The sequence below is a fragment of the Aspergillus eucalypticola genome, assembly GCF_003184535.1.
Source record: "Aspergillus eucalypticola CBS 122712 chromosome Unknown BO83scaffold_16, whole genome shotgun sequence".
In the NCBI taxonomy this organism is placed as follows: Eukaryota; Fungi; Ascomycota; class Eurotiomycetes; order Eurotiales; family Aspergillaceae; genus Aspergillus; species Aspergillus eucalypticola.
The window spans coordinates 676,697-689,184 of record NW_020290290.1 but is presented as its reverse complement, the minus strand read 5'-3'; the positions used below and the strand labels follow the sequence as shown (position 1 = coordinate 689,184).

At 52.8% G+C, this 12,488-nt stretch overlaps 5 protein-coding genes across 5 annotated transcripts; 3 read left to right on the top strand and 2 right to left on the bottom strand.

The window, feature by feature from the left end:
• Window positions 1–70: 70 nt before the first annotated feature.
• Window positions 71–2,012, bottom strand: BO83DRAFT_438423 (tetrahydrofolylpolyglutamate synthase). Its single transcript, XM_025536088.1, has 4 exons — window positions 1,866–2,012; window positions 1,692–1,817; window positions 1,531–1,638; window positions 71–1,458 (listed from the first exon to the last, which is right to left on the bottom strand). Exons 1-4 carry the CDS (start codon window positions 1,968–1,970, stop codon window positions 184–186), a joined length of 1,614 nt encoding a protein of 537 aa, XP_025387091.1. The 5' UTR covers window positions 1,971–2,012; the 3' UTR covers window positions 71–183.
• Window positions 2,013–2,539: 527 nt separating this feature from the next.
• BO83DRAFT_447608 (MFS transporter) lies at window positions 2,540–4,442 on the top strand (the record flags this gene model as incomplete). The annotated part of the gene is made up of 2 exons (XM_025536650.1): window positions 2,540–3,143; window positions 3,204–4,442. The coding sequence occupies exons 1-2, from the start codon at window positions 2,835–2,837 to the stop codon at window positions 4,440–4,442; spliced, it is 1,548 nt and encodes a 515-aa protein (XP_025387090.1). The 5' UTR covers window positions 2,540–2,834.
• A 1,004-nt stretch (window positions 4,443–5,446) lies between these two features.
• On the top strand, window positions 5,447–7,450 carry BO83DRAFT_315185 (4-coumarate-CoA ligase 1; the record flags this gene model as incomplete). The annotated part of the gene is made up of 5 exons (XM_025527609.1): window positions 5,447–6,549; window positions 6,606–6,894; window positions 6,971–7,062; window positions 7,110–7,263; window positions 7,334–7,450. The coding sequence occupies 5 exons, from the start codon at window positions 5,447–5,449 to the stop codon at window positions 7,448–7,450; spliced, it is 1,755 nt and encodes a 584-aa protein (XP_025387089.1).
• A 1,338-nt stretch (window positions 7,451–8,788) lies between these two features.
• Window positions 8,789–9,857, top strand: BO83DRAFT_59773 (catabolic 3-dehydroquinase). Its single transcript, XM_025537462.1, has 2 exons — window positions 8,789–9,253; window positions 9,315–9,857. The coding sequence occupies exons 1-2, from the start codon at window positions 9,064–9,066 to the stop codon at window positions 9,836–9,838; spliced, it is 714 nt and encodes a 237-aa protein (XP_025387088.1). The 5' UTR covers window positions 8,789–9,063; the 3' UTR covers window positions 9,839–9,857.
• A 154-nt stretch (window positions 9,858–10,011) lies between these two features.
• Window positions 10,012–11,901, bottom strand: BO83DRAFT_363362 (carboxylesterase, type B; the record flags this gene model as incomplete). Its single annotated transcript, XM_025529568.1, has 6 exons — window positions 11,662–11,901; window positions 11,517–11,601; window positions 11,138–11,452; window positions 10,969–11,084; window positions 10,610–10,907; window positions 10,012–10,559 (listed from the first exon to the last, which is right to left on the bottom strand). The coding sequence occupies exons 1-6, from the start codon at window positions 11,878–11,880 to the stop codon at window positions 10,012–10,014; spliced, it is 1,581 nt and encodes a 526-aa protein (XP_025387087.1). The 5' UTR covers window positions 11,881–11,901.
• Between the last annotated feature and the right edge of the window lie 587 nt (window positions 11,902–12,488).

Here is a 12,488-nt window from a genome sequence, read left to right as displayed (position 1 = left end):
CTCCACTCGGTAACCCGAAATAACCGACATCGAAAACTGATTCATAAATACATATATATCACCACTCCTCATGATCTCTCTCCCTTTTGTATGATTACATCTTTCTAAACAACAAAAGAACACCCAAAATATAATACATCCGAAAATAGAATAGTAAGTTCACGAAAGACCCCGCAAAGCTTCTCACAAGTAAAGGCCCTCTTCTTCGAGGGTCTCCAACACCTCCGACGCACTTCCAATCAAGTGCAGACTGCCCGTGATTAGCACAAGCGGCGGCACACGCCCCTGGCCACCGACGCTGCCAGCACCCCCAGCGCAGCGAATAGCTTCCTCAACGGTGCGCACGACCGTGATACCCGTCAACTCCTCACCGGGGATACCGCGCCAGTAAGTGCTCAGCTGGGCCTGGAGGTTGAGGTTCTCCTCGCCCGCATTACCGTGAAAGGTCATGGACGCGCGCTCCATATCTGCCGTCTCATCCTTCTCCCAGGCAATGTTGGAGCAGAAGATGACATGGTGGAACGGCTTCTCGGCCAGACTACTCCCATTACCTGCAGTCTGACGGATACTATCCCGGAGGTGGCGCACCAAGGTGAAGGCATCGCGGGTGGACTGGTTGAAGATGAGAACGCGCTTCGCGGAGTCCTGCTGCGGTGCGGCCTTCTTCGCGAACCAGGATCCCACCAGGTCCATGCTCTCCACGGTGTGCGCGCCATCCAGATGGAACCGACCGGACCGGCAGTCCCGCGTCTCGCAGCGGCCCGGCCAGCTGGCGGTCTCGAGCGCGCGACGGAATTTCTCCGGCAGGGGAGCGGAGGTGATGTCCTCGGGAATGTCCGAGTAGCCCATGTTGCGTAGATGGGTCGCCGCGACGGCTATAGCCAGACTAGCGTTTATCTTCTGGAAGTCTCCTGCTAGTCCCAGCTCCATGGTCTCCACTTCTGGGTGCATGGAGACAATGGTCAGTGGCGCTCCCACTTCAGCGGCGATCTTCTGCAGGGTAGCGGTAGCGCCGGGAGCTTGGGGAATAGTCAAGATCGGGACACCGGGCTTGATGATGCCGCCTTTGGCCCAGGCGATGTCCTCGATGGTGTTGCCGAGGACGTCGGTGTGTTCAAGTGCAAGACTCGTGATTGCGCTGACACTAGGTCTGTGAAGTACATTGGTTGAGTCATGTCGGCCACCGAGGCACACTTCGACCACGGCGGTGTCGACTTTCTCCTGCAGGAACCCGTGAAGGGCCACCAGGGTGAGGAAGCGGGCAAAGGGAGGGCCGCTCTTGGCATTTTCCTCTGTCAGGCCAAGTCGGCCCCAGACATCACAGAAGTACTGGATGAATTGGTCTTCGGTCAGAGACGTGTGGTGAAAAGGGGTGTCGTTGGACGGGCTGATCCGAATGCGCTCCCGGACAGTGCGCAGATGAGGTGATGTGTAAAGTCCCAGCTTCTTGATTGGGTTCTATGACATGTGTTAGTAGTGATTGCGGACTGAATTGTTCGACAGCTTAGCTGCAGTGGTTGCAGCGCTTACCTTGTGACCCTGGTACTCGGACAAAATCGAGAAGATAAACGCCGAGGTGGAACCTTTGCCTTTACTTCCGGCAATGTGCACCGCATTCAAAGGATCGAAATCGGGACTCTATAGATCGCTGTCGGTGGCTGTATATACTATCCTCGGTGAATATTACATACCTCATACCCCACAGCACGACACCATCTCAGCATGTCCTGGATGAAGACATCTTGGTCTACTGTCTCGATCTGGAGTTGGCGATACGCAAAGTTGGTGTTGAGCGTATTGAGCAGGCGAAGTGTGTCCTTTCAAGGTGTCAGCACCGGCTTTGGCCTTTATTTGGAATAACTCACATTGTATGTAGTCTCTACATTCTTTCCTCCCGCCCGTTCCGCCGAGGAAGGGTAAGCCGCGTCCGATGGGGGATCCATTTCAGGCATGAACTGAATTGACGGCATTTTGAGGGTGGATTGCGACTACCACGACCTTCTGGATCAAAAGATGTCCTGGCTGCCTTATTTGGTCAATGGTGAAACTCATTCTGATGAGCTTTATATAGACACCCAAGGGGCTTCAGTCACAATTACTTGGCATACTTTTCTGGTATGCATCCTTTGTTGGGCCAACATGCACCGAAGCTAAGCTGCAGGTCCGCGATGGCGTGAGTATTAGGGTTGCGCGCCCTACATGATCGACAGGTCGAGCCCGGACTTTCTTTCACCGCCAATAGTTTAGCTGTTGAAGAGTGGAGATGCATGATCGACGATGCAGCCGCTGACGCGGCTGCGCATTTAACTTCTTCTTCTACTTCTCGGCGTAGTTTCGTGTTCCATTGAAACTTGCTTTTGCACCCTGATCATCGTTGACGCCACCCTTGGGGCTCAGCCGCGATCTTCCCCAACTTTTTAGTTTCCATTACTTAAGGGTTATTCCCATAAAGGTCCCCATTTCCTCTTTCGGCAAGCTGAAGCCTTGAATCACACCGAACGTAGCTGAGAAAGTGACTCCGAACTTCTCGGGATCAGACGGAATTATACGTCCCCACGAAAGGCCCCGTGCCGTGAAAACACTAGCCAGGACGTAAGACATCCCATCCTTGATGTGATCTCCGGTTGCCAATTCCGGAAAACAAGCATCGATCGGACGGATGCATATGTCATCGGACAGGGAGAGGATATCAGCACAGAGCCCGTATAACTATGCCAGACATGGCAAGTTTCGCGGTCGATTGACGCTTTGGCTAAACCAAGTCATTCTTTTTGCATTTTCCAGGGCCTTTACCAACCCTTTTTCACTCCCTAAGGCAATCAAGTCAATTTATCATGTCTCAAGAAGTCAAGGACAAAGGTCCTCAGGAGGTTGTGCACACAATTGAGCTGGGCTCCCTTGGAGGCAGTTCCAGCAGTGTCAGCCTCCAGCCACTCTCTCAAACGCCCTCAGAGGCGCCACCGCCTCCTCCGCCTCATACAGTGCTGACGGAGAGGAAGAAAATCATGACCATCGCTATAGCGGCCATTGTGGGCTTCCTAGCTCCGGTATCAGCAAACATTTACTATCCAGCCATCGACCAACTATCAGACGACCTGCATGTCTCCGTCAGCAAGATAAACCTGACCATCACCACGTACATGGTAAGATTCTACCCCGGGTCCCAGAAATCGTGCAGCATAAGCTAATATATTTCGAATCAGATCTTTCAAGGAGTTGCGCCGTTGGTGACGGGTAGTATCTCCGACGTGTATGGCCGTCGGCCCACGATGCTGGTCTGTCTAATCACGTACCTCGCCGTCAATATCGGCCTGGCGCTACAAGACAACTATATTGCGCTCATTGTCCTCAGAACCTTCCAAAGTTGCGGAAGTAGTGCCATCTCGGTCGTTGGAATGGCTGTCACGGCCGACGTGGTCACTAGAGCCGAGCGTGGTAAATACATGATCTACTCGTCGCTAGGAATAACAATGGGGCCTGCACTGGGACCTATTATCGGGGGTGTCCTGGCCCAGTTTCTTGACTGGCAAAGTATCTTCTGGTTCCTAGCCATATTTGCCGCAGCGATGATAGTCTTGATTCTTGTCTGCTTCCCCGAAACCTGCCGCATGGTGGTGGGAAATGGATCCATTCCCGCGCCACGATGGAACCGTCCACTCATTCCAATCGTGGAGCCCTCAGCCTATGAGGGAGCTGAGGCGGCTAAGAAAGAGCTGGAAGACGGGCCTAAGCCCCGTCGACCGTCGCCAATAGACAGCATCAAGATCGCCTTGGAAAAGGAGACTGGCGCCATCATCGCCTTCTGCTCCATCCTCTACTGTGGATACTTTGCTGTCCTCAGTAGTTTATCTTCGGAGCTGGGGGAGAAGTATAACTACAACTCGCTCCAGATCGGTCTGTGCTATATCCCGTACGGCATCGGCAGTCTCACCTCACGGTGGACCGTTGGGCGATTCGTGGACTGGAATTTCCGTCGCGTAGGCCGGCAGCATGGCTTGGAGGTGGCCAACAACCGCCAGATGGACCTCCTTGAATTTCCCCTCGAAAAGGCGCGTCTTCAGATCACCTTGCCGATGGTCTATCTGTCCTGCATCTGCATCATTGGCTACGGCTGGGTCATGAATTACAGGACCCATGTGGCTGGACCGCTCGTTATGCTGTTTTTCACGGCGCATACTATTTCGGGAGCCACCAGCATCCTGGTCACACTGCTGATCGACTGCCACGTAAAGCGGGCGGCGACAGTCACAGCTTCCAACACGATGTTCCGTTGTTTTCTAGGTGCGGGTGCGGTTGCAGCTGCAGTGCCTATCATTGACGCAATCGGTATGGGCTGGATGGGGACCCTGATTGCTGTGCTGTGGGCAGTTGGCAGCATACTTCTTTGGGGTGTTCTACTCTGGGGCCACGACTACCGCAAGAAACTGGCGGGGAGGGTCTGACAGGATCGTCATTCATTCAGGAGTGCCAACGCACCCAAGATCTACGAGCCACTGTAGATCGAAGTAAGAAAAAAGGATGTTTCATAGATAGACAAGATCGGATAGGTAAAATCAGGAATTCGTGCCTTAGACCTCTCGTGCATATACCAGAAAAAGCCCTTTTCATGCGTACATTGTAGACGGAATTTGGTGACATCGCATTCCTAAAGCGGTCAAAGTTTGGACCTGTCGCCCGAGTATACGCAATGGCGTCCCTTACATCGCCCGTGCGCTGCCCTTGCATTCTGCTTTGTTCCGAATGTTCTTTGTAGAATGTGCTTTGCAGATTTGAGCGGGGATCAGGCTACGACATGTTGCTTACCCATCATGCCGTCCACGTATTCACCTTAAGGTGAGGAAAGATCATAGCCGTGTGATAGGATTCTAGTGGGAACCGGCGTCACATCATGAGAATCACGCAATGATTGTCGCCGGTGTGATACCAGAAAAGCAACAATCAGGGGAAACCAAAGTTCTCCGGACCGACGTGGCGGCCTCATTGTCCGAGCTGGCAAGTGAACTCCGAAGAGAGGTCCCGACAAGAGCTGTTGTGGAGTTGGGCAATATCTGCAGTGTCAGTCAGCATCACGAAATTGGCCGATCGCCGCCCCCGACGAGGGGTGCGGCCGGAAGTGCAGATCACCGGCCTGGAGCTGCAGCAAACCAAGACGGCCCCTGGCCCACACGTGCAGATCGATAGATTTCATCAGCAGCAGCCAGACCCAGGCTATTGTTCCATAGTTTCACGGTCGACAGGCATCATTGTTCAGCTCGAACATGGCTTGCGCCAGGAGGTTTATTTACGTAAATCCATCACCAAACCCTGCTGGCTGACAGCAACCCTTCGTCGTAGAAAGTATATAAGGGAGAGAGGATCCACTGAGAGACCAAAGCCCAGACACGAGCAGATCGAAGAAACTTGGTGACAGAGCCAGTGGTGTTAGTCTCGTGAAATTCTCTTCATCATGCATCCTCCACCAATTTCCCGACAACACAGCGACAGGTCTTCGCATACTGTTTCGAAATGGACTACACCCATCCCTCAATGTTCACTCCCCCGATTTGTCTTTGGCTCCCCTCGACGCTCTCCGAGTAGCCGAAAGATCCTCATTGATGCCGACTCCCCTGACACGAGAGCTTTGTCGCTGGCACAATACCGACTCCTATCTGCTCGTGTAGCGGTGGGCTTGCAGAAACTGGGCGTCAACCCGAAAGATCGGGTTTTGTGTGTGACCTCCAATGCCCTCTGCTATCCTGCGCTCCTCATGGGCACCGTGATGGCTGGCTGTATCTTCGCTTCAGGACAACCTGCCCTCAACCAGGCTGAATTCCATCGTCTCATCTGCTTTTCGCAACCTTCGGTAATCTTTGCCAGCCGTGCCACCCTTCCAGTTGCCCTTCAAGCCGCGCGTCTAGCCAATCATCCCGATGATCGAATTTTCGTCTTTGAGGATGACCTCCTAGACGGCTGCGGCGAGCCAGAAGGTCCAATTCAGCACTGGCAAACGATGGTGGCGTCCGAATGGGAGGGGTCCCGATTTTGGTACCCCTCTGTCATTTCTTCCCAGGAGTACAACAGTACAATTATGCTTCTTTTTACTTCCGGCACAACTGGTGAGCCCAAGGGTGTGGAACTGTCGCATCGTAACTACATCGCTGCAGCGATGGGATACATTCGACGAATTTCCTCGCATCCAGCTTGGAAGTACAATCCTCGTCTTGGCGGTCCTGAAAACGTCCGTGTGTTGGGATCCCTTGCGATCAACCACAGTGTGGGGCAGCGGTCATATTGCGCCATCTTTCCCAGGATGGGTGTTCCGCTGTACTTGATGCGACGCAATGATTTCCGAAGCATCTGCGAGGCAGTTGAGCGGTTCCAGATCACTGATGCAATCATTCGGAGCTCTGTTCTTACCTCCATGGCAAAGAATGCCCCCGTTTGTCAACAATACGATCTGTCATGCCTCCGTCGTGTCGAGGCGTGTGCTGCGCCAATGAGTCAGTTCACGAAGTTCAAGCTCGAAGGCATGGGGATTGGATACGTTGCCCGAGCCTGGGGGCTTACAGAGTAAGTGGGGTACTGCAAGACGAGTGTTCACAGTTGCTGACTCTATGACTGAATAGAACGGGAACTATTACTGGGCCCGATCCCCTGCGCCCGCCAAAGTCCGAGACGGTCGGGCAACTGAACGCCACATACGAAGGAAAAGTAACTGATTCCAGCGATTCCTCGCGGACGTTGAAGACAGGAGAGGTTGGCGACATCTGGATCCGCACGCCAGGATCAACACGAGGATACTGGAACAATCCCGCCGCGACAGAGCAAGTGATGGGAGCAGGCGGTTGGATCAGCACAGGAGATGTAGGATACGTCGATGACGAGGGCAATTGGTATATTGTCGACCGTAAAAAGGTAATTGTAACCTTGCCGCCAGTTTTGGCAGGAAACATAGGACTCTCGCTCACTGTTACCACAGGATTTGATTAAGGTTAACGGAAGTCACGTATCTCCGGTCGAGATTGAGTCTGTCCTACTACAGCACCCGCACGTCTGTGATGTTGGGGTTATCGGAGTCGCAGTGTAAGCCGCCTGTGTCATGGTTTGGAAGATGAATCTAACTCCCGAAGAAACGAGGACGAGGGTCCCCGGGCCTATATCCAGACGTACCCCAAGACCTCCGTGTCCGCCGAGGAGATCCATGAGCTCATCTCGGAGAAGCTACCTCCATACAAGCGTCTGTCAGGCGGTCTCTCGTTCATTGAGAAGATTCCTCGGAACGCGGTATGCACTATTCCTTGCCATTGTATTGTCCTCCATGAGTTGCAGATGCTGACCATACTGTTCGTGATAGTCCGGCAAGGTGTTGCGCAGTGAGCTTCGGCAACTAGCCATATCGGAGCTGGGAGACTATCTAGGAAACTACCATGGCACGTCCGCTTCCAGTTCCGAAGGGGGAGTGCACCTCTAGTCGTTGGTCAGGTCTTTCTGTCCTGCCAATTATCTGCTTCTGCGGGGATTTTCACGGGTCTCACACTGCTTCCAGTATAATGTCGACATATCTCCTCTTCTATGATAGGTGAGGCCCAACGTTGGGGGGTTCTGTTTCAGTGCAAGTAATAGGTTAATGGTCGCGCCAGCCACTCGCTCTTTGTTTCAGTCATTTGTTCATGTATATACATATATCCTTCACTAGCTTGGCGGGGTGAGCCCATTAGTCTCTAATGAAGGAAAAGTTCCTGGGAGTTACTGTTCACATGGTTGTAGAGGTTCATTGGCTGCCTCACAGATCTTCCTCTCTAGGCATCTGTAGCTCGGCATGTAAGTGTATCCAGACTGTAATCTTCGACAGTGCCCGGTATCTTTGATATACCTTATTTTATTTTTTATTTCCAGTATGGCAGGAGAGGTATGGATTGCAAGACAAGTGAGCAAAAGACGCGACTGGGGAGATGGATCGATCAGACATGCGGGGATGGAAAGGAAAGTGGGGAGAAAAAGGGGGGGCGGGGAAACACGGCAGAACCCCCGCGCGGGCCACGTGCCGAACCGCGGAAGGTCTCCTGGTTATTACTTTAAATTGGTGTTGATGAGTCGACCGTGAGATGATTACTAGTTGCTATCTACTACTGCTATGGGATAAAAATCTTTTGCATCCCACCTGATGGCGCTTGGCTAAGATACATGCCTAGTAGTACTGTCAATACAATCCTACTATCCGTACAAGCACTACTAACTGCACTGAATATATATATAATTGAGGTTACTCTTTCACTAGTTTTACCAGTATTACTGGAACGGTCTGGCCACTGCACGTCGATAGCATCGATTGTCGAGCACTTACAATCATAGCATCTAGAGTAGCAAGTATCATGTTGGTGTTCGCAATCTACGCAGAGTATCGGTTACTTCATAAAGAGAAAATACAGAAAGACAGGCGCCTGACGGTTGTTGCAACCTGAGGCAGAAGCAGTCCACTTCGGGATTAGCGCAGAGGCGGGCCCTTGACTCCCCCACAACAAGTTTCCGGCTGCAATCGCGCAACAATCAATTAGTTGTCAAGGACTCCGTACGGAGGAGTGAATCTATTTCCTCCGGAAAACAAATGTCGTGTCACCCTCCACAGTTTCAAGCTTATCTTCTCTTCATTATCAGATTATCACACATCAACGACCAAGCATGATCTAAACTTGTCCCGCATGCAGACCTTCACCGTCAACTCAAATCCAACAACATGATGGCATGAGTGACAGGCTGCGACCGCACTCCCGAACGCCCACTCCGATCCTCGCGTGCGACCCTTGCCCGATTTGACCATGCCAATTCGACTGCCAGGTCTTCCACAGTGCACAATGATGCTATATCAATCCGCAGGATGGGACCAGTTCGGGAGTTGAAAACCGGATCGAGAACCCCGGATGCCTACGGAAAGCCTTAACTCTGACGGGCAGCTTCAACCACGGTCGGGGATGATGTCATGTCGAGTGAACCTGGGATCGGGAGGGGTAGATATACTGCTGGATGTGCAGGCCTGGCAGAGGTGTGTTCACCTCCTAATCGGCCCACGAGACATTCCCAATCAGTATGGTCTACAACATCACCGAGAAAGAAACGCAGCCTACTATTTGGAGCCACATCAATGGCTCCGAGGGCGATATCCTCGATCGCTACTGCGTCTCCGAGCTCTGCAAGGGTTGGCCAGTATATCGCGACGCCTCCGAATGGAACCACTACCGCCATCTCTTTGTCGACAAGGGCGCTTTTGTCTTCACTAGTAGGTCGCGTCTCTCCTTCCGGGGCAGCCAGTCCAGCTAACATGCCATGACTCTTTCCAGCCTGGAGCGGCGGACTCCCCATAGACGATTTCATCCAGACATCCATCAAGGGACGCGCCAACGGAGACCACATCATGCATCGCGAAAACGGCACGCTCGTTGACCTGAACCCGACCACCGGTCGCGCCATCGGTAAAATGAAGGCCACCATCACTCAACGCTTCAGCTGGGACGGAGTTGAGTTTGACGTCGAGTGTGATTGCCGCTTCATAAACTTTTGTCTGAAACAGGGAGGGGATTGGAAAGTGGTCTACATAAAATTGTTCTACGAGAAGGATCGCGTCACACCCGCAGATGGCCAGACGGTGCCGAAATTTGACCGGGCGGAGTTGGAGAAATACCCCAAGGGATACCAGTATCTGGCAGTGGCACAGGCCAAGTTGGGCCATCCCATCTTGAATGATTTGCCGACGATGAACAACAAGGCGTTCTTCAAATTGTACGAGGCAATGGATGCGTGGATGGAGGCCCGACCGGTCGGAGATCTACTGGAGATTCCCAAGGAAGCGGCGCCACGGTACTGAATTCAAACCACCTAATGCCTTAATGAATTTTTCAGCAAGTGTCATTTATTTGATACTTTCGAGTCAGTTTGGGGCTAAGTCACCATCCCAAGCTCGATTCATTGCAGATAGCATATCATCATTCATCGCAACATATTATCAACCAAAATGAATATTTTTTACAACCCTACATATCATGTCCAAATACGGAATGGAATCGAGGAATTGTAGCATCCACCATCCAACCAGTCCCCAGTCACCTTACGCACCGGGGTACCCTCGCCAAACTCCAGAATCTGCCCACCCCCCGGACTATCCGCATCAAAAGCCGGCCATCCGACCGTGACATTAACCGTGGAAGCATCTTTCAAGAACGCCAGGATATGATCCTGCATCGTCTCAGAAGTCTTCACCTCCAGCCCCGGGACCTCTCCGACGTCTTCGCGATAAGTTCCGAAGATCATCAACAAGTCCGACCAGTGGAACGCTCCCAGCCAGTCGACAGGACTGATATTGGTGAAGTTGCCGGCCCAGAAGTACCGGTACGTCTCGAGCCCGAGCGATTTGCGCAAAGCCGAGTCCTGGGCAGCTCTGCAATCCCATTCCCCTTCGCTAATCATCACGCTCGTGGTATTCGCCGATGCGTCCTCGCGGGCCGCGTCGGAGCGGATGGCTGGGCCTCGGGCGACCTTGCCTTCGAAGTATCGCTTTGATTCGTTGGAGAAGATGTACTTCTCGTCGGCTGGAAGTATCGTTAGTACGGAAAAGATGGAGGTGAAAGGCATTTCATACGGATGTAATTGCTGAATGCAATCGAGGGTGATCCCGAGTACCGATTAATGTACTCCTCAATCTGCACCCAGGAGACCTGACGCATGCACTCCAGCTCGGCTTCCGCATCATCGCCGTAGTTACAGCCTAGGGCCTTGGCGACAATGTCAAAGTCCTGGTAGACGTCGTCGGTGGTGCTCAGGTCAATGGTGACCGATGGTGGCTGTGAGATGATTCCGAATTTGACTGCTAGTGGGTCATCGGGGAAGGCGAGGGTGTAGAGGTGTGTCAAAGCTGCTCCTTGGGATTGACCCCAGAGCTGCAGATAATAGTTAGTCGCATTGCACAGAGCTAGTTCAGCATGGTGGAGGATGACCGACCATGATATTGTCGCGATCTCCACCAAAAGCCTCGATGTTCTCATGCACCCATTCCGCCGCTGCCCTCACGTCCAGCAGCGTGAGCGACGTGTCGTTCAGGGCCCGGGACTTGGGATCTACAAGGCATACATGTTAGTGGATGCAATAGCGTAGCAGGCGGGAGACATACTTCCAAAGATGTTCGCGCGGTAATTGATAGTCACGACAATGTGTTCCTGCGAGCGAGACACCCACGGCGAGGGCAGCTGAGAGGGGATTTCAATTCCTCCAGTGATACCTCCTCCGCCAGTCACGAACAGTGCCACAGGCAACTTCGAGGTGCGATTGGCATAGGACGGGGTCCAGACTGCCAATGACAGACAGTCTTCCGACGTCGACCAAGCCACTGCCCCTTGGTTCAGGCTTTCTCCCAAGTTGACCAAGAGGTTAGGGGGTGAATATTCGTTCCACATGGTGCTTTCACCAGTCACATATTGCGGACAAGCTGGCCGTGGGTTAGCCGATGTCGCAACCGGGACTTCGTACAGTATGTTAGGGATTTGCAGTACCTGGGCCGTATCGCGTCGAGTCATACTTCCTGCGCGACTTTTCAGGTTTTTGTGGGGGCATCCAGCGAAGGTCACCGACAGGAGGCTATCGCATATGATCTGGTTAGCAGAGATAGTCATGTCTAAGAAGTCAACCGTCACCGACCTTGGCATATGGAATGCGCAGGAATTGGCGAACATTGGGGTAAGTATCATTCAGCATGCCGATGAAGGTGCCCGTCTGCGTCTCCACGGTCAGATTGGACCAGTTGGAGAGCGTCCGCGGAGGCTGCCAGGTAAGATTGGCATAATATGGCGGATAGACCTCGGCGGACGCAATAGCAGCGCTCCCAAGAAGGGCGCTAATATTCCAGGATAGCTTCATAATTACTGTCTGCCGTTCCTGGCTGGTTCTGACATGTCCCGGATGATCCTTGGGCGCTCTGTGGCACCTTATATAGCTCCAAACATCCCGTGGGAAAAAATCCTTCTCAAAGCTTGAGCTCCGTCATCCATCCCGGGCGTTCGGAGTAATCCAGGAAGAAAGCTCAACAGTGGGGAAGTCGGATGCTGTTTCTAGGACTGATTTCCGGGCCGGTATAGATGCGATGGACGCCAGAGAGGGCCGATTGGCGGAGGAAGGACTAGCGGATATGTCTTATGCCGGATGGTGCGGTGGTTCCATCCCCACGCCAGCCTCCCCGCGTCCACTTCCTGGGGATGGACGAGCGGCACTGGCCGAAGGGTCCCATTTGGTCCCAACGATGATGCAGAATGCAGCTTATTGCGGGGACTCGGAGAGAAGGACGGGATGACCGACAAATCAGCGGTAGTGCCGTATATTAAAAATGACGGTGGGAGTGCTTGAGCCCATTCTGGGTGAAGCCCGATTGATTCCATTGCCTGAAGGAATCCCCATTAACACCGGCACCGGCTCTCTCGCCAGAACATTTATCGACCTCTACAAAGGTGTTGCGTACATTTCGACTGCAT